The sequence below is a fragment of the Thamnophis elegans genome, chromosome 4, assembly GCF_009769535.1.
Source record: "Thamnophis elegans isolate rThaEle1 chromosome 4, rThaEle1.pri, whole genome shotgun sequence".
In the NCBI taxonomy this organism is placed as follows: Eukaryota; Metazoa; Chordata; class Lepidosauria; order Squamata; family Colubridae; genus Thamnophis; species Thamnophis elegans.
In genome coordinates this window covers 91,454,083-91,472,282 of record NC_045544.1, presented here as the reverse complement: position 1 = coordinate 91,472,282, position 18,200 = coordinate 91,454,083, and the positions used below count along the sequence as shown (strand labels likewise).

The following is an 18,200-nucleotide window of genomic DNA, read 5'->3' as shown; positions in this document are numbered from 1 at the left end:
GACATACCCAGTTCCTGCAGCCATTCCTCATATGTTTTAGCCTCCAGTCCCCTAGTTATCTTTGTTGCTCTTCTCTGCACTCTGCTCTTCTCTGTTACTGCATTTAGTAACTAATGCAGCGTGCTTACTTCTGAACCATTATTTGTTCCTAAGGAGAAATTAAAAAGGTTGATAGCAAACAGAGTGCTCAAAGCAATTATGATAACTCTGAACACACTTATAAAAAGAACAGAGTAAGACAGCCCATAGCAGTCTGAAGATTGGTGAGATTGGTGATATTTATTTCCAAGTGCTTTCAATAGTGGTGGGGCTGCAGGGAGGAAATGGAGAGCTAGAATTTTAATCATATCTCAGATTCCCTGAAATCCTGGAAGTTAATCAGGTAAACAGTTTGTCATCCCTGGTGATCATTCTAATGAATGGTCAAATTAAAAAAAAAAATTATGGTCAAAGACCAGCACATTATAGTGAATGTATTTTGACAGAGAGATTGATTTGTAAAATACTGAAAAAGTTTAGAAACTTCTTCTAGGCTTTGGCTCATGAACAAAATGAAAAATATTCCTTCTGCAATTCTATACGGATGGAAGAGAGACTTTCATCCTGTGATGTGAATAATGTGCTCAGCAGAAAGGTTTCCTGAACTGTTTGGACACATTCTTTGTGCATAAAGTTTCAGAAGACGTCACAAAAAAAGAGGGGTCAACCTATTCTCCAAAGCATTTGAGGGCAAGACAAGAAGTAACACTTACAGACTTATCAAGGAGAGAACAAAAATACATCTAAGGAGAAATTTCCTGACAGTGAGAACAGTTAATGAGTAGAATGGGTTGCCTCCAGAAATTGTGATAGCTTCATCACTGGAGATTTTTAAGAAGACATTGGGCGGCCATTGGCCTGGAATATTATAGGGTCTCCTGCCTGAGCAGGGGGTTGAACTAAAGACTTCCAAGGTCCTTTCCAACTCTGTTATTCTGTATTCTAGTCTATATTCCTGTACAGTTGGCTTTGTCAGGCACAAAGAATCATGACTATATACTGTGTTTCCCCGAAAATAAGACTGCTTGGCCTAATTTTCGGGGAGGTCTTATTATTTTTGAGGTGCAGGAGGCAGTGAGCACGGTCACCTCATTGGCTGCTGCTGTGTTGCAATATTTTCGGGGAAGGCTTATTTTAGCGCATGCGCTCAAAAGCCCAATTGGGCTTATTATCCGGAGAGGTCTTATTTTCAGGGAAGTAGGGTAGTACGTTCCAGTTAAAAAGAAGTTGAGTTGATTAGGAGACAAGGAATTATAAATCAAGCAAGGAAAGAATTTGGAGCCCCCATAAAAAAGACAATCAATAAACTTGGAAGAAATATGATGATATTACTGATTGTAGCAAGAAGAGATTGAAGCTGTTCTGTTTGACTAAGAAAAGCTGAAGGTAAAGCTGAGGGCTGTTGCTCATTGTGTTAAGTGCATAGCATGAAGTGCCATTTTGAATTCATTTATATTTAATTATCACTCCAATATGTAAGTAGGGAAAGTTTAATCATTTCCTCACAGCTAAATTCCAATGAAAGCTGAGATTGATCCCTTGTTATGTTAATTGTAAATCAGGTAATCTTATTTTTCTTTTTAAATAATACTAAGGGTAGGGATGTAGTGTGTATGTAGTGTGGTGATTGAAAAAACTAGTCTCTTTTATACACATATACTGCATATGTAGTTTACTTGACAGTAGTATGGACATAGCATATACCGGTATTGCTTCTTTTAGGATGATTTTTTAACTTCTCATCTTAGAGTACAGCCTTGGTATTCCTTGTCCAACCCAGTTTAGCTTCTAATCTCAGAGAAGGCCAGTCTGTTAAGACAGGATGCAGTAGAGGACACATTTTTCCTCCATTGCAGTCTCAGTGAATTTCATCAGCAATTATCCCAACATTCAAAGAGTTTAAATAATATCTTCTTGCAGGCAGGGTGCTTACCAATTCCATTGATAAATGCAGCCCTGATGGTCAGAATCTTCCTCAGAATCAGAACTTAGAAGGGAAGAATTAAAACTCCATATACTGTGTACAGAAAGAGAAGGAACTGGAATAAAATTCAACTAAAGGCCTGTGGTGCAGATTAGAGTTGGAGGAATCTTGGAAGAAAAATAAACTGAAGACTATTAGAGACGAGTGGGGAGTTTGCAATTGGGGTGGAAAAGAGGATCAGGAAAGATTGCTTGGAGTATATGGAAAAATTGTGTGGGTCTGTGATTGGATAGTAAGCGGAAGGGGGATATGAGCAGATAGTGGTTAGGTGGAAGAAGAGAGGAATATTGAAGAGGCTTATGGTCCACCTCCTGAGTGAGAGAATGGGATGGTGTATAAAGAAAGTCGTATACAAACTCCACCCTGAAGAGAGCTGGAGAGGGGAAATCAACCATGGACCATTGCAAGGATTACAGGGCCCTTACAACCTCCAACTATCTTCCTGCTTGCTTACTTATTTACTTATTTACTTATTTAAAGTGCTGTTATGGATTCAGTCCTTCCAACTCTAAAAATATAATATTTACAATAGTATCAAAAATATATTGATGTCACAAACTCTAGCCTCTTAAATTTATGTAACTTAATATAAGATAATTAATTAATATTATTTATATGTATTATATAATGCTACTTCATCTAGATTTTTAGAATGATTTGCCTTGTTAGATCTAGTTGGCCCATATAGTCATGTTGAATTTAGTAGTGTTTTTAAAATATATATATATATATTCAAAAACACATTAAAATAACTTACTGGCTTATTATTCATTTAGTTTGGCAAATATGATAATTGGTTAATATCATTTGATACTGGCAAACAGATAACTTGTAGACTCTGTGTAAGGCCGAAACTGGAAACCTATGTCTTCTGGCTACTTATTTATTTTAACTTTTTAAAAACAAATGTAATGTTTACAATGGTAAACAGCACTTCGTTATTATAAAAAAATCTAGCCTAGCCAAAAAGCTTTAAATTATCTGTTCCGATTTTACCTGAATAAAATACATATATCTCTGAAAAATTTGTTTACCTCTTCTGTCATTCTTTTGAGAAAATATGCATAGATGTTTCTGTTAGCTTGGCAGGACTTTCTCCTCTGTATATTATACATAAAACTATGTATAAAAAGTTGTAAGGCTAGGAAAATATTTTATACAGTAGTAAAATACATAAAATACAGTCATGCTCTTTTAGCGTTTTAACATTTCTTGGAGTCAGAAACAGCACCAAAGAAATAAAAGAAAGGCAGAATTACCAAGAGAGTTTCTTATTCTTTCTTATCTGAATTTTTATCTGGAAAATGCAAATTAGGACTGTCACTTCTAAATCTGTACTGAATAAAATCTTTGAGCACCAGTATCTGGAATAATGTTTAATTCTTACACATGCTTTAGAAATATTAAAAATAGTTCAATACCAACTAGTGGACAAGGGCACTAGATTAAGATAGAAAGACATTAAAATATACACAATGCTTGTAGAAAGATAATAGGTAGTTGTAATGTCTGCTGTTAGGAATAAATGTTCGTCAAAAGAAATGAAAAGGGTGAAGAGTGTACTTCTTTCTATTCTCCTGTTGGGAAGAGAGACTTAAGTACATCAAAGCAAAAAGTAGATTGAAGGCAGTGGGAATTGGGGGTTTAACAACAGAACATGTAAATAATAACATGGATGCTGAATGAATGTGAATTAAATGCAGAAGTGATTGACTAGAATGAAAGATATACACAGAGTTGTTTGGTCATATACAGGTAGTCCTCATTTAATGGCCACAATTGGAACTTAGTCATTAAGCTAAGCAGTCATTAAGTGACTGTGCTTGTGATCTTATTTCAGTTTTCCTTTGCTTTACAGACTTGCAAATGTTGTAAATGGGAGGATTGATTGTAATGTTACGTTTATTACCACAGTAGCTGAGAATGGTTGTTAAAAGGGACTATATGTATTGGAAAAAAATTCAAAAGGAATTTTTGAATTTTGAATTTTGAATTTTAATTCAATTAATTACTTCTTTTACGAGTGTAAAAGAAGAGTGACTTGGGTAGGAGGAACGAAAAGACTGAGAAAATAAGGATTGAATGGAGTTGATGAGATATCCAAGAACAGAGGAATGAGAAATTTAAGGGACAAAATATAGTGTGTGAAATGGTGGTGGAAACAAGGATGATCTGCAAGGCTAGAAAGGTATGTAGAAATATAATGAGAGAATGGTGTTGTTGTATACTAATTTTAATTATGATACCTTTCCTTTTCTTATTTCATAACTTTAATTTCTTTGATTTCCTATTTCCTACTTCTTTTCTGCATTCTGTGTTACTTATTCCAAAAGGGAATGGTGTTATGCCTGTGAATTCATAAATTCTGAATAATGTTATCTTTTTAATAACTTGTGTTTGTGCAGATGTACAGTATGTGTGCAATATGGGGTATATGGGATCTTGGTGCCCCTAAAAAGAAGAAAAAAAACATTTCTTAAGAAACAGTTAAGAATTCCAGCTGGCACTGGATTTTTACAACAAATAAATTCATTGGAAAACGTAAGGATAGGTTGCAGAAAAAGAATAGTGTAATGTGAATAACTTTGCAAAAGAGAGAGGGCGGGGGATATGCTAATACAAAGTATCTTTGTATCTTTATTTGTAAGAACAGGTACACAAAGCCATTGCCTTATTTGGTGATTATCTATTTTTTTTATAAAAAAGTTTGTGTAGGTTAATGTTTACAACCCAGTTTAGATTATCCTGGTGTATTTAATAATTATTTAAACCTTCTTCATTGCTTTCTCCATTTGGACAATTGGTAAAGATTTAACCGATGTCTTAATCATATTTTAGAAAAAAAAATTGATTGAAGAAGCTATAGTCCTTAGTTATGTAGCAGTACAGCCTTACGATTGCATACACATGTTTAGGCACCCTTGGTATGTTTCAGTGAATGCCTAAATAAACAAAAGCTGCTCAACCTCTAGGTAGGAAGTTACACAATATCTTTTTGCAAATATGAATTCATATTTACTGCGTGATGGGCAAGCTCCCATTGTTGCCCAGCTTCTGCCAACCTAGAAATTCAAAAGCATGCAAATAAATAGGTACCACTTTGGTAGGACAGTAATAGCATTCCGTGTGCCTCGACGTATAGTCATGCTGTCCACATGACCATAGAAGTGTCTTCAGACAACACTGGCTCCCTCCCCTAGGAAAACAGTGCTGAGCATTGCCCCCTTAAGTCAGCCACTACTGGATAGGGGAAACTTTTACCCTTTATTTTTTAAACTATTTCTGTGCAGTTATTTACAGATTTAAAATGGGATGAAACAGTATTAACAGTATGAAATATTTTACATGACTAAACTGAATTTAAATGCATTATTAGGGAAGAATTCAGTTAGATTTCTCTCCATTAGTTTATGAGCCTAAGTATTAAATGATTTCCTGGATTAAAATTCTTACTTGATACGTCTTAGTAGATATGTTCTTCAGGTAGAAAAAGGGAGGGAAGGATAAAGGATATCACAGCAAAATCTAGGTTGATACTGCTGGCTAATATTTTTGGTGACTGTATTGGTTTCTGCAATTTTTTAAATTTTTATAAATGCTTTATTAGAAGGACTAATTGCCTCATGGGTATGTTTGTTTTCTGTTTTGTTTTATTTTGTTTTGCTTCAGATAGTCGTTTGGAAGAGATACAGTGACTTTAAGAAATTGCACAAAGAACTCTGGCAGATTCATAAGCACTTATTCAGGCATACAGAATTGTTTCCTCCTTTTGCTAAAGCAATAGTATTTGGTAAGCATCCTTTTTTCAAATCATTAAATAATTTGGGAATATATCTTTGTTCATCGTGAAATAGAATAATTGGCTTGCCAAGCAATGGCAAACCACTTCTGAAAAAAATGTTCCCAAGAAAATTGCAGGGACTTGTCCACATTATTGCCAAGGATCAAGAGTCAGACTGATTTGGGCACAAAGTAATAATACATCCTACATGTATTACCTATTCATTGTATAGCTCATTATATATTCTAATTACAATTAGAATATCAAGATAATTTGCTACTCACTTGTGCAGATTCCACTCATGATTCTGGAACTAATTGTGGACCAGTGTTAATTTATACCGTGTTTCCCGGAAAATAAGACAGGATCTTATTTTTTTTTTGACCCCCAAAATAAGTGTTTGGCCTTATTTTTGGGGAGGTCTTATTATTTTTGAGGTGCAGAAGGTGGTGAGCATTGTCACCTCATGGCTGCTGCTGGGTTGCAATATTTTTTGGGAGGGTTTATTTTCAGGGCAGGGCTTATTTTAGTGCATGCGCTCAAAAGCCCAATTGGGCTTATTATCTGGGGAGGTCTTATTTTTGGGGAAACATAAACCATTTTTGTTAGCCATGATCAGTTCCAAATCATAATTTGTCTTGCATTCCTGACATAAATAGAAGGAACTGTTGAGAACAAACAGTTGGGTCAGAGTGAGATTTCTGCAGTTATCACTTCTGAAAAACCTGACTGCCTCTGAAGATAAGCCTGAAGATTAGTCATCATCTGAGGATTGCTTGGCTAGTTAAATTGACTTGTTAAACTGTAATGCCTAAGCAGAGGTTGTATTCTTTTGTTTTGTTTTCCCTCTAGCTAATTTTTGCTTTCATAGCTTCTCCATCAAATTTCCCATTTGTCTTCATTCTCTTCCTGCTGCAGCCACCTTTTCCTCTTGCTGTATCTTCACTCTGGTTTTTCTTCTTTTTTGCTGTTTCTATTGGAAGGGGGAAGAAGTACCTTTGTGTGCCTGTAAAATGTGTTTTGGTTTGAGAGTGGTTCTGTGTGTGAGAAAGAATGGTTACTTGTTTGACATTAATCACCCTAGGAAAATGCAGAATATTTTATTTAATTGCTATACTTAAATATAGTGTTCTTTTCAAATATTTTCTTATAGTTGAATTTTAGAAGAAAACATGCCTTCTAATGTTTATGTTGAATTCTTTCGGTACAATTTCTTGTAATTCTTTAGAGGCCCCTATAAGGTCCTATTTATGCTTTTCTGATTAAAAATTATTTTAAAAGGACTGATGAGTGAAATCATGAAATATACAGGTGATACTCACTTCTATCACATATGGGACTGGTAACTTTGTAATTTCCCAGTGGTCATTAGGTGAATCATTGCAATGATTGCAGTTAGCCATCACATGACCACAATTTATAATTTTACTGCTGGCTTCTCTATTGACTCTGTTGGAAATGGGATGTGAAGTACCCAAATGGTGAACGTGCAATCATGGGATGCTACAATGATCACAAATGCTCACTGATTGCCAAGTGCCTAAATTTGCCAAATTGTTAGGGGTTCCTCTGATTTGTAGTCAAAGGCTGTTCTAAAAGACTTGGGGTGACCACTGATAAGACACGCCTCTGACATCCCATCAGATGGCAACATTTAAGGAAGGGGACCTGGAGTGTATGAAGGACAGATATCCTCAGGTAGAGGCAGTCTCACAAGTAAACTGCTGGATGTCCCAATAGCATATTTTTATTATTTGGATAGAATCTTTTTTGTTCTTGAATTTTTTGAATGTATAGGCATGTTGACATTGAAAAATCTCTGATGTAACTTTGGACTAGGTGTCCTCTTCTGAGATACTCAAGTGCTATTGTTTCTTCTGATATTGGAGAAATTGAGGATAATACAAATTGTAAACTATTACAGGGCAGTGCTGAGAACATTCAATTAGGATTAGGGAGACTCTGAATGAAATCTCAATTTGATATAGAAGCTGACTAGTTGAGGTTTTGCCTATCATTGTCTTTCAGCTTATTTTGCCCTTTGGGACTGTTGTGAGGTAACGTGTCAGTGGTGGGTTTCAAAAATTGTTCGAACCTACTCTGTGGGTGTGGCCTCCTTTGTGGGAGTGGCTTGCCACCCATGTGACCGGATGGGAGTGGCTTGCTGCCCATGTGACCGGATATGAAGATGCTGATGACACTTGTCAGAACCACCTTAAATTACCTCACACACAGCACTGGCATGCATAAGAATATGATGTAAACTTGTTTTTTAAAAGGCATCTTTGGTTTGTGTTAAAACAACTTCAACACACGCAATGTTCTGATTGCACCACAAACGCAGTAATCATCCTTACCTTTCACAGAGGCACTGAGTTTTATAAATATGAGCATGATAGTGTAGAATAATCATATCCAAGGACCAGTGGTGGGTTTCAAAAAAATTTGGAACCTCTTCTGTAGGTCTGGCCTGCTTTCCGGGTCCACTGGTGGAACCTCTTCTAACCAGTTTGGTAGATTTGACAAACCGGTTCTACCGAATAGGTGCGAACTGGTAGGAACCCACCTCTGTAACGTGTGTATATATTGGTGTGCATTTTTTGCATGTTTTTCAAGTGATGTTTCTGCACACACTATTCTGAACTTCTTGGAAGAAGAAATGTAATGGATAAAGATTGGGTAATAAAAGGAGGACATTTAGATCTATCTGTCATTTTACTGTCATCCAATGCTGATATGCTTAGATTGGCTCCATGATTCAATCATTGAAATACGTAATCTTCCTGAAAGAACAACAGTTTCTTCAATTTATAATGTGGTGTTGATTGTCTTCATTCTTGATCCTAAGAGATTATCCATATCTCTCCTTTTAAAAATATATATACCGGTACTTCTAAAAAGCAAAAAATAAAAATACTATTTTTTCCTGACTAAGATTTGATAGTTATGTATTTTGAGGGCAGTGGTGCTATGTAACTTTTCTATTCCTTTTAGTCTCAAAGCCTTCCTGTGAAAACATATTTTAACAACCAGCAAAATGAGAAGGACAAGAGACAACTTCCTCTGAATGGTGTTTTAGAGTCAGCATTTGTAAAGATAGAGTAAAAAACAACAACCAGGGGATAGCTACAACAATGTAATTGGGCTCTTACTTCCTGCCTCTTTTTAAATGGACATTGCATTTGCCAGGCTAGTTGACCTTCCCTTTTTGAGAGGGAGACAAATCGGCAGCCAGAAGACTGCTGAAGGGCAGCCTGCTTTTCCCTTTTGCTTTACTCATTGGATAAAGCAGCTGGATGAATTGGCATTTATCGGTATCCAGCTGAAATGGCATCCTCTCTTTCTCATAATAGAAACATTGCCAGAAAACATAAGACTTGACCATGGAGTCTGTTAAGTGTCTAGCCTTGCTCTGGTTACTTCAAAGTAAGCCTAAAGGTTTAATGAAAGTATTACTAGATAAACATTAATAGGGCTAGTTCATCTTTTTAACACTTCATAATAAATCCCCTTAAGTGCTTAGAAATAAAAGTATCTAAAAAAAGACTGCATACCGATTGTAAGCCGATATTCAAGTTGAAGCACTAAGTAACACTTAAAGCCCCCTAAGTCAGTGATCCCCAATCTTTCTGGCTTGGTGGCCCCGCGGGGGTGGGGAGAGGGGAGAGTTCCTTGAGTGGCAGGTGGTGTACGCGCGAACACAGGCAGCCACTGCTCATGTGAGGACAGCTTCGGGTGCATGCATACGCTTGAACACCGCCTGTGCGGCCCAGTTTCAAAAAGGCCGCAGCCCAGTAGTGGGTTGCAACCCAGGGATTAGGGACCCCTGCCCTAAGTCATTTGTAATGCAGTACAGTCCATGTCTCTCTCCTTATGGTAAAAACCTTCTTACAAGGCTCACATCTTGGCTTCTTTTCTAACTGGAGAAAATGAAATGACCATATATTCTGTGCCAGTACATAATTCTTTTAATACACAGTTGCTGTAGTGAATTTTCTCCAGGCTCTTCACCTCTAGATATAGTGGATGGTCGTCTTCACCTTTAGCCTTGTTACTTAAGATTGATAAAAGATATGCTTAATACATCTGGAAATCCTATCTTGGAATCACTTCACTATCATCTATTTCTAACCGGTATGACATCAAAATAATGAAATGTACATTGCAAGGCAAACTTTATGCTTTTGCTCTTGCATTGTGATATGGCATGCAAGTATGTAAGGGACAGAGAAATATGTATCATAGCTTCACAGTACCACACTGTACTCTTTTAGTACTCAGGATATCCAATATTAAGGTAGTGCCATCAGCATAATGGAGATTATTGATGTTATTTCCTCCAATTTTAAAACCATCATCTTCTAATCCAGGTTCCTTTCATTCTACATATTGATGTAATAAAATAATTATTTTCCCTTAATCTGCAGATAGGTTGAATAAATAAGGTGAAAGCATGCAGCCTTGTTGCACTCCTTTGCCAATCTGGAGCCAGTCTGTATCATGTTTTATCTTACTGTGACTCCTGGATCCCAAGAGTCCTTTTGAGGAACAGAAAGTCCCTCCCATTGTTAATACAGTCTTTTTCTGGAATAGTCTTTTTCTCATTAAAGTTGTAATCCTCCTTCACTATCCCTTCCCACTGAACTTAAATAGAAAAGACCTTTGGGAGGAAGAAAGAAAACTTGCCTCTTTTTTCTTCCAGTAACAAGACTGTTCTGTGCATGGTGTTCAGTGAAGAGAAATTCAGAATCCAAATCTTTGTTTTTAGCATAAACCAAATAGCTGAAGTGTGCAACTATAAGGGATTAGGGCTGAAGTGGGCACGGTACAGAATAGATATCTATAATGTGGCTAACTCTCTTTTATTTTTTTGATACTGAGGGTATATAATATTTTATTGGCCAATCCATGTGTTCACATAAAAGATGGAGTTTTTTTATTCCATTAGGGCTGCCAAATTATATGTATCTTCAATAGATGGTAAAACATTCTGGGACATTTGAGCCTAGATATTTGGCCTTGTCTCCTGAAGCAGCTGTAGATGTTTCTTCATAAAGAATTTTTGTCAAAAAAAATTAGACTTGTTTCTCAGACTGTTGAATTTGTTCATGTTTCAGGGCGATTTGAAGAAGGTGTGATTGAAGAGAGAAGACAGTGTGCAGAAGATTTGCTTCAGTTTTCTGCCAACATCCCCATGCTCTACAATAGCAAGCAGCTTGAAGATTTCTTTAAGGTTAATCTTTTTCAGCTATCCTGTCTAATAGATTATTTCATTTCATTGTGTAAGTGAAGTACTTGTTTTCCTGCAGCTCGGCAGGAGGGGCTACAACAGGGTTAAGTCACAGCCTGATTGGTCCAGAGACTGAGGAAATTTTCTTAAAGTCACCATCCTTCCCTATTGGCTCCCAGTTTCCTCTCAGTCTCTTGGTCCAAGCACTGGTTTTTGGCTCCTTGAGATACTAATAATTGTTGCAATTGATAGGTTCTCAGGATTGTCCTAAGATTGAAACAGATTCTCTATAGCAGGGGTGCCAAACTCAATTTCATTGAGGGCCACACCAGGGTTGTGTTTGACCTTGGGGGCCCGGTGTGGGCATGGCCAGGATGGGCATGGCCAGTTGAAGGTCACTCCTGTGGGGGTAACTGTGTTGATCTGAGTGCTGTCCCGAGCTCCGTTTTCACTGGCAGAAGGTCGCAGGAGGCTGTGGTAGTTGAAAATTGAGCTCGGGAGCCCATTTTCTCTGGCAGAAGCACTGTGGACCGATCTTTTGCTGTTTCCAGGAGGGCCCCGCGGGCCAGATCTAAGTATCCTGTGGACTTTAGTTTGACACCCCTGCTGTATGGTATGCCAACAAATAAACAAACAAACCTGTATAAAATCTTCATTCTCTCATACACAAAGAAACAAAGAAACAAACGTGTGTAAAAATCTCCATTCTCTCATACTCCCATATTCAACCTCTTACTTAGGAAATTTTGCCTATTTATAAATAGAATTCTGGGTGATGTAAGTAGGCTAAACTTATAGTTACTATTACAAATCATTCTCTATATGATATAAAACAGAAAGGCACTTTATTAGAATGAAGAACACCCAGAGAATTTTGGATTGGGACAGTATACAAATGTTGCAAAACAAATGAATAAAGTACTAGATAGATTATATTAGATCAGTGTTTCTCAACCTTGGCTACTTTAAGTCCTGTGGACTTCAACTCCCAGGCTGGGGGATTCTGGGGTTGAAGTCCACAGGACTTAAAGTCGTCAAGGTTGAGAAACTGGATTAGATAGATAAACAACTTCTACTTTTCTACTATTTTTTACAATTTTTAAATATATTATTGATGCACAGTGGAAGGAAAGAGAGTGTCTAATAGTTAGCAGTTAGATTAGTAACTACACATTGCTGATATTCTATTAAGTGATATTTTCAACAAAGAGACATGATGTCAGTGTGGCAATGTACATGCAATAAAGTGATTATGTCACGATAATGCAAAAATGACTTTTGCATCAGATATTCCGTGGCATTAAGCACATGTCATTTGTTCCTCCTTGCTCTTTCCTGCAGACACCCGAACCTCTACATAATAGGCATATAGTATTGCCAGATAGGCTGCAAATATCCAGGCATCACTAAGATGGCAGCAAAACATAAATATTCTGTACCTCCTTGCTACTATTTATAACCATATTTTTGCAGCCCAGATCTGATCCATTTGGCTTTAGCTAACTTCACATATCATACCAAACTGTGGTCAGGGAAGCTTGTCCAGTATTTCTTCCATGAGGATTTAGGGAGACAAGCATGGAGAACCCAGGCTTTACATAGGCACTAAGCAGATCCAGATGTGCTTAAGCTCAGCTGTATCATATACACTCCAACTGTGTTGGGAAGCCAAAATACATTTTCTATGAACCACAACCTTTGTGTGACTGGTAAACATTATGGTTTGTGGCAGGTTTACAGTGGGGTTAAATATGATTTATAATTATGGTGTAACAATTAAATTGGTACAATAGGAATAAGGCTGTTCAGCTGACATGAAAACCAGCCAAGATATTTTTTGAGGGGAACCATTCTGGTTTGAGAGGTATCAAACTAAAGCAGGGGTGAAAGTTAATGTAAGATAAGACAGCTTTCTTTCTTTTCTAGCAGATGGGATGGGGAATCTGGTGAGTTATGAACTCTTTGATGTATCTATGCAGATTGTTTAATGAGGAAGTTCTAAGCCTCTTTGAGAAACTTTGTGTATAGCCAGAATGCCTCTCGGGTTTTAAAAAAATCTATTTTATCCTAAAAGCTAATATTGCTATTTTAAAATAATGCCTTTTCAAAAACAGATGGCAGTCTTCAATATCATTTTTCTAGGATGGGAATATGTGTCAGCTGGAAGATATTGCAAATCGGTTAATTTGATTTAGGAATACTTTTGATATTTATTGACTATTCTTTCTTTCAATGTATACTTAGACTGAATCTGGAAAGAATATAAAACTAATATTTATCAATTTGGAATACGGATTTCAACTCCCGCTTGTGCTGGCCCAGTTGAGGAACAGTGTATTAGATCATATTGTTATTTTTCTTGTAACTTTTCTCCCTTGGTGAAAGTTACATTAATCCATACTGAAACATATATATTATTTTCTGTCTCTTAAGGATGGAGAGGTGCATGATGGATCTGAATTGATTGGTCCTGCAGAACCTCTGGTAGACTCTCTGACAGACAGCTTATCTACCTGCAGTTCTGAAGGTTGGTTCTATCTCCTTTGTATTTGTATTTATTTATCTTGCATGCCGCCCACTCCCGAAGGACTCCGGGCGGCTCACAATAGACAAGGGAAGGGGAAAACTATAGAGTGTTTAGAGTGTTTATTATAATTTATAGGCCGCCCTTTTCCCTGAGGGGACTCAGGGCGGCTTACAAAACACGGGGAGGGGGGTACAAAGACAAAAGACATAAGATAATACATAATATTAAAAATAAAGCACAACATTCATTCATCATTCGGGAGGGGACAAACTAAGATTTTTATCCCCAGGCCTGACGGGATAGCCAGATCTTAAGGGCCGTGCGGAAGGCCTGGGTGGTGGTGAGGGTGCGGATCTCCACGGGGAGATTGTTCCATAGCGTCGGAGCTGCGACTGAGAAGGCTCTCCTCCGCGTAGTCGCCAGTCGGCACTGACTGGCGGATGGAATTCGGAGGAGGCCTACCCTGTGTGATCTGATGGGACGCAGGGAGGTAATTGGCAGAAGGCGGTCTCTCAAATAGCCAGATCCACTACCATGGAGCGCTTTGTGAGTGGTAAGTAGGACCTTGAAGTGCACCCGGAGATCAACAGGTAGCCAGCGCAGCTCACGGAGGATCGGTGTTATGTGGGCGAACCGTGGTGCGCCCACGATCACTCGCGCGGCCGCATTCTGGACTAGCTGAAGTCGCCGGATGCTCTTCAAGGGCAGCCCCATGTAGAGCACATTGCAGTATTCCAGCCTAGAGATCACAAGGGCTCGAGTGACTGTTGTGAGGGCCTTCCGGTTCAGGTAGGGCCGCAACTGGCGCATCAGGCAAACCTGAGCAAATGCCCCCCTGGTCACAGCTGACATATACAAAGACAACACTCTAAAAACAAAAACCACAACATTCACAATTTCCGTGGGGCTGGATGTTTCATAGGCCCCCCGGCCTGCTGGAGCAGCCAGGACTTGGTGGCTTTGCGGAAGGCCGGGAGGGTAGTAAGGGTCCGGATCTCGACAAGGAGATCATTCCAGAGGGCTGGAGCTGCAACAGAGAAGGCTCTCCCCCGGGGGGTCGCTAGCCGACATTGGCTGGCGGATGGAATCCGGAGGAGACCTAACCTGTGAGATCTAATCGGTCTATGGGAGTTAATCAGCAGGAGGCGGTCTCTCAGGTACCCAGGTCCGATGCCATGTAGGGCTTTATAGGTAGCGACCAGCACCTTGAAGCAGATTCGGAGACTAATGGGTAGCCAGTGCAGCTCGCGGAGGATAGGTGTGACGTGGGTGTACCTGGGTGCATCCATAATCGCTCGCGTGGCTGCGTTCTGGACTAACTGAAGTCTTCGAACACTCTTCAAGGGCAGCCCCATGTAGAGCGCATTACAAAAATCCAGTCTTGAGGTCACAAGGGCGTGAGTGACTGTCTGAAGGGCCTCCCGATCCAGGTAGGGTCGCAATTGGTGCACCAGGCGAACCTGGGCAAAGGTCCCCCTGGTCACAGCCGACAAATGGTGTTCTAAAGTCAGCTGGGGATCCAGGAGGACTCCCAAATTGCGAACCCTCTCTGAGGGGCGTATAATTTCACCCCCCAGCCTGAGAGATGGAAAATGGTGCTTTTTAAGAAACACCAGCACAATGGATTGCATTTGTAATCTAGTTCCAGTTTTTTTTAAACTGTACTTTCTTTTGGGAAAAGCAGTTGAGGAATTTTATATAGCACTTTTGAGCCACTTGATTTCCATGATGCGCTGAGATTGAAACAATCCTGATTTAGCACATTATGCAATTGTTTCCTTGGCTTTTGAATGGCATGTTGGACACCTATTTCTCCAAACTAGGATTAAATCTAAATTGGAATTTTAACTATTTTTATATATAGTTTCTTTATTTGTTTCCCCAAGAGACCAATGGGCAGAAAGAAGGGATCTGTAAGAAGAAAACAATAAACAATACTTTTTCAGTCATGCCTTAACATTTCCCACCTTTCTGTCACATTTAAATTACATTTGCTAACAACTTCTAATGGTCTCTTTATCGTTATCTCCTCTAGATGGCAGCATTATATTTCACTTTTAATTTTCTTGATTGTGCAAATGGTAAATTTTTCCTGGTTTGTTTTTCTCTGTTATGCAGAAACCATTATGGAATAACACCTATTGTAGCAATAACTGTTCAGATATTTTTTATTCCAACTGTAAATCCTCTTTATGATCGGCTTTTGGTGCATTTCTAGATCATCCAATAGCCAGTGCTCTTTAGAGGGATTCACCAAATGAGGTTTTTCAGGTATAAAATTCACAAATGTGGTAGAACCCAATGTAAAATCTGAAAATAAATAGAGACAGGATGAAAACAAGAACACCAGGCGAGAATAAAGGTCAGGTATCTGAATACTTATGGACTTATGGTGCATCTTCAATATAGGCTTTTATTTTTGTTTCTACAGCTCGGAGAGATGTCCTTGATGAAGTGACACTTAGCCAGTTAGAATATGGAGGTAAGAAAGAATGGAGTAAATTGAGTAGTGTTAGGTTAATTCATTATTTAATTGGAAAAAAAGAGGTTACCCATAATGCACTGACTACTTTAAGGTGGGCTCCCCTTGCAGGATATAGTTTTGAACATTACCATGTTCCAAGCTAAATGGTGCTTTTTAAGAAACACCAGCACAATGGATTGCATTTGGATCTTATTGGCAGTCAAGGCAGCTCCTGCAGTAACGGCATCACATGGGGAACACAAGGCAGAACCTATTAACATGCAGGCTAATAATTTCTGAATAGCCCTCAAGGGCAGCCCCCTGTAAAGCAAACTGTGGCAATATAGATGAGAGGTACAAGGGCATGAATGACCATAAATAATTCATCCTGATTTGTTGTAGTGTCAAAGAGATAGAGACAGAGAGGGTGGAAGCTGCTATAACGCGAGACATTCTATGTGCAAAATATTGGCCTTTCTGTTAAACTATTGCTCAACTTCTCCAGCTTATGATCATCAAATGCATTTTTGGCAGGTAAGACTAACTGGAGGGTTACCAGATTTTGACTTTAACCTCAAGCTGCGCAACTTCACTGGTTCTTTTAATCTGAGTTTTGCATAATGCGCATCTGGTTTACACTTTTCAGTAGGAGAACTTTGGGAATGCTCTAATTTTACACCAGTTCTACTCTACAGCAATAAAATAAGTTGTCCATTGAATATGAATTGGTGTACAAATCAGCATCTTATTCAAATCCTCAGTGACTTTTTGACTGTATTCTATCAATTTATTTACAAAAGTGTTCTAAATAGATGCAGGAATAAAAATTATAAATCTCCAAGCAATGGGGGTATTTTAGTGCTGTTCATCTGCTTACTGCATTTTATTTACTTGTTAAAAGAAAGATGAGTGACTATTAAATGTCCTTATGTACTTTGAGAAAATTACGTTACTCAATAACCTAGGAGCCAAATATCTTGGAGAAACACTAAAGAAGAAGAAATATGAGGTATGGGTTGGTCCAGTACTGTGAAATACTATCAAAACAACCTGGACAGCTAATAGCAATAGCAATAGCAGTAGACTTATATACCGCTTCATAGGCCTTTCAGGCCTCTCTAAGCGGTTTACAGAGAGTCAGCATATTGCCCCCAACAATCTGGGTCCTCAGATATAGATAGATAAAGTATATTTCTACCAACTTGGCTTTAATTGTTCAGACAGAAATTATAATAAAACAAATCTATCATTCCTTGATGAGGGAATATTGCACTGAGACTTGTCCCAAAGGTGTTGTTCAAAAGGCAACTGTACTTTCTTGGTTTGTTTTCCCTTGAATAAGTTTCACTTCTCCTCCAAGAAGGTTCTTCAATTCCGAAGAAGTGAAGAAGCTTCTTGGATCAAAAGTGGAATATTTTCAAGGGGGGAACCCCCCCCCCAAAAAAAGTACAGTTGCCGTTTGAATACCACCTTTGGGGGAACCATGACTTGGATGATTGAGAAATTTCATAGATATTTATACTGAAATTTATTAGATTAGGTTTTTAAAAAAAGGAATAATCAGCAAGTGTGTGATCTCCATAATCTAAACCTTAATGAAAATGGACAAAGAAGCTTGTATTCTTTCCTCATTGAATTGGAACTTGGATTCATCCAAATAAATAGAATGTTAGGAGGTTTGGGACAGATAAAAAGAAGCATTTCCTCACATGGAACTATTGAAGTGGCATCCCAAGTTTTTTTTTTTTTTTTTTAATAATAATCACGGATCCAGAATGATTTGAAAGAAAATTAAATAAATTCAGACAGGAAAAATAGTCACTGATTGCAAGACATGTTGCCTATAAACGGTAGAACCTCTACCTCTGGAGCAATAGGCTTCTCAAAATTAATCATTGGGCAGCTTGACTGATGGTCTCCAGTGGGCCTTTCTTGAACCGTAGTATGAATTAAATACTCAACTAGATGGCCTTTTAGTTTGACCTGGCAGAGTACTTGTTTTTTTACTCACCAGTGGAATTGGTTATATAATTTAGGTTGAGTGACAATAAGTTATAAATTGTATGATCTTCATCAAAATTCTCCATCATCATTAGAGTTTATATTATACTTTACTGAGTGCTCAAAGTACATCACATCTATTATTGTAATCACCCTATAAAAGAAAGACCACTA

The 18,200-nt window shown here is 38.1% G+C and overlaps 1 protein-coding gene across 2 annotated transcripts in view; it reads left to right on the top strand.

The window, feature by feature from the left end:
* RPS6KC1 (ribosomal protein S6 kinase C1) overlaps positions 1 to 18,200 on the top strand; it is a 113,261-nt gene that overhangs the window by 13,409 nt on the left and 81,652 nt on the right. Inside the window, exons 3-6 of one of the 2 annotated variants that reach the window (XM_032216424.1) lie at positions 5,693 to 5,813; positions 10,922 to 11,037; positions 13,468 to 13,561; positions 15,993 to 16,043. In XM_032216424.1, the coding sequence (XP_032072315.1) occupies positions 5,693 to 5,813; positions 10,922 to 11,037; positions 13,468 to 13,561; positions 15,993 to 16,043 (382 nt within the window). The remainder of the gene's footprint in view (positions 1 to 5,692; positions 5,814 to 10,921; positions 11,038 to 13,467; positions 13,562 to 15,992; positions 16,044 to 18,200) is intronic. The other variant, XM_032216423.1, reaches the window with a different exon arrangement.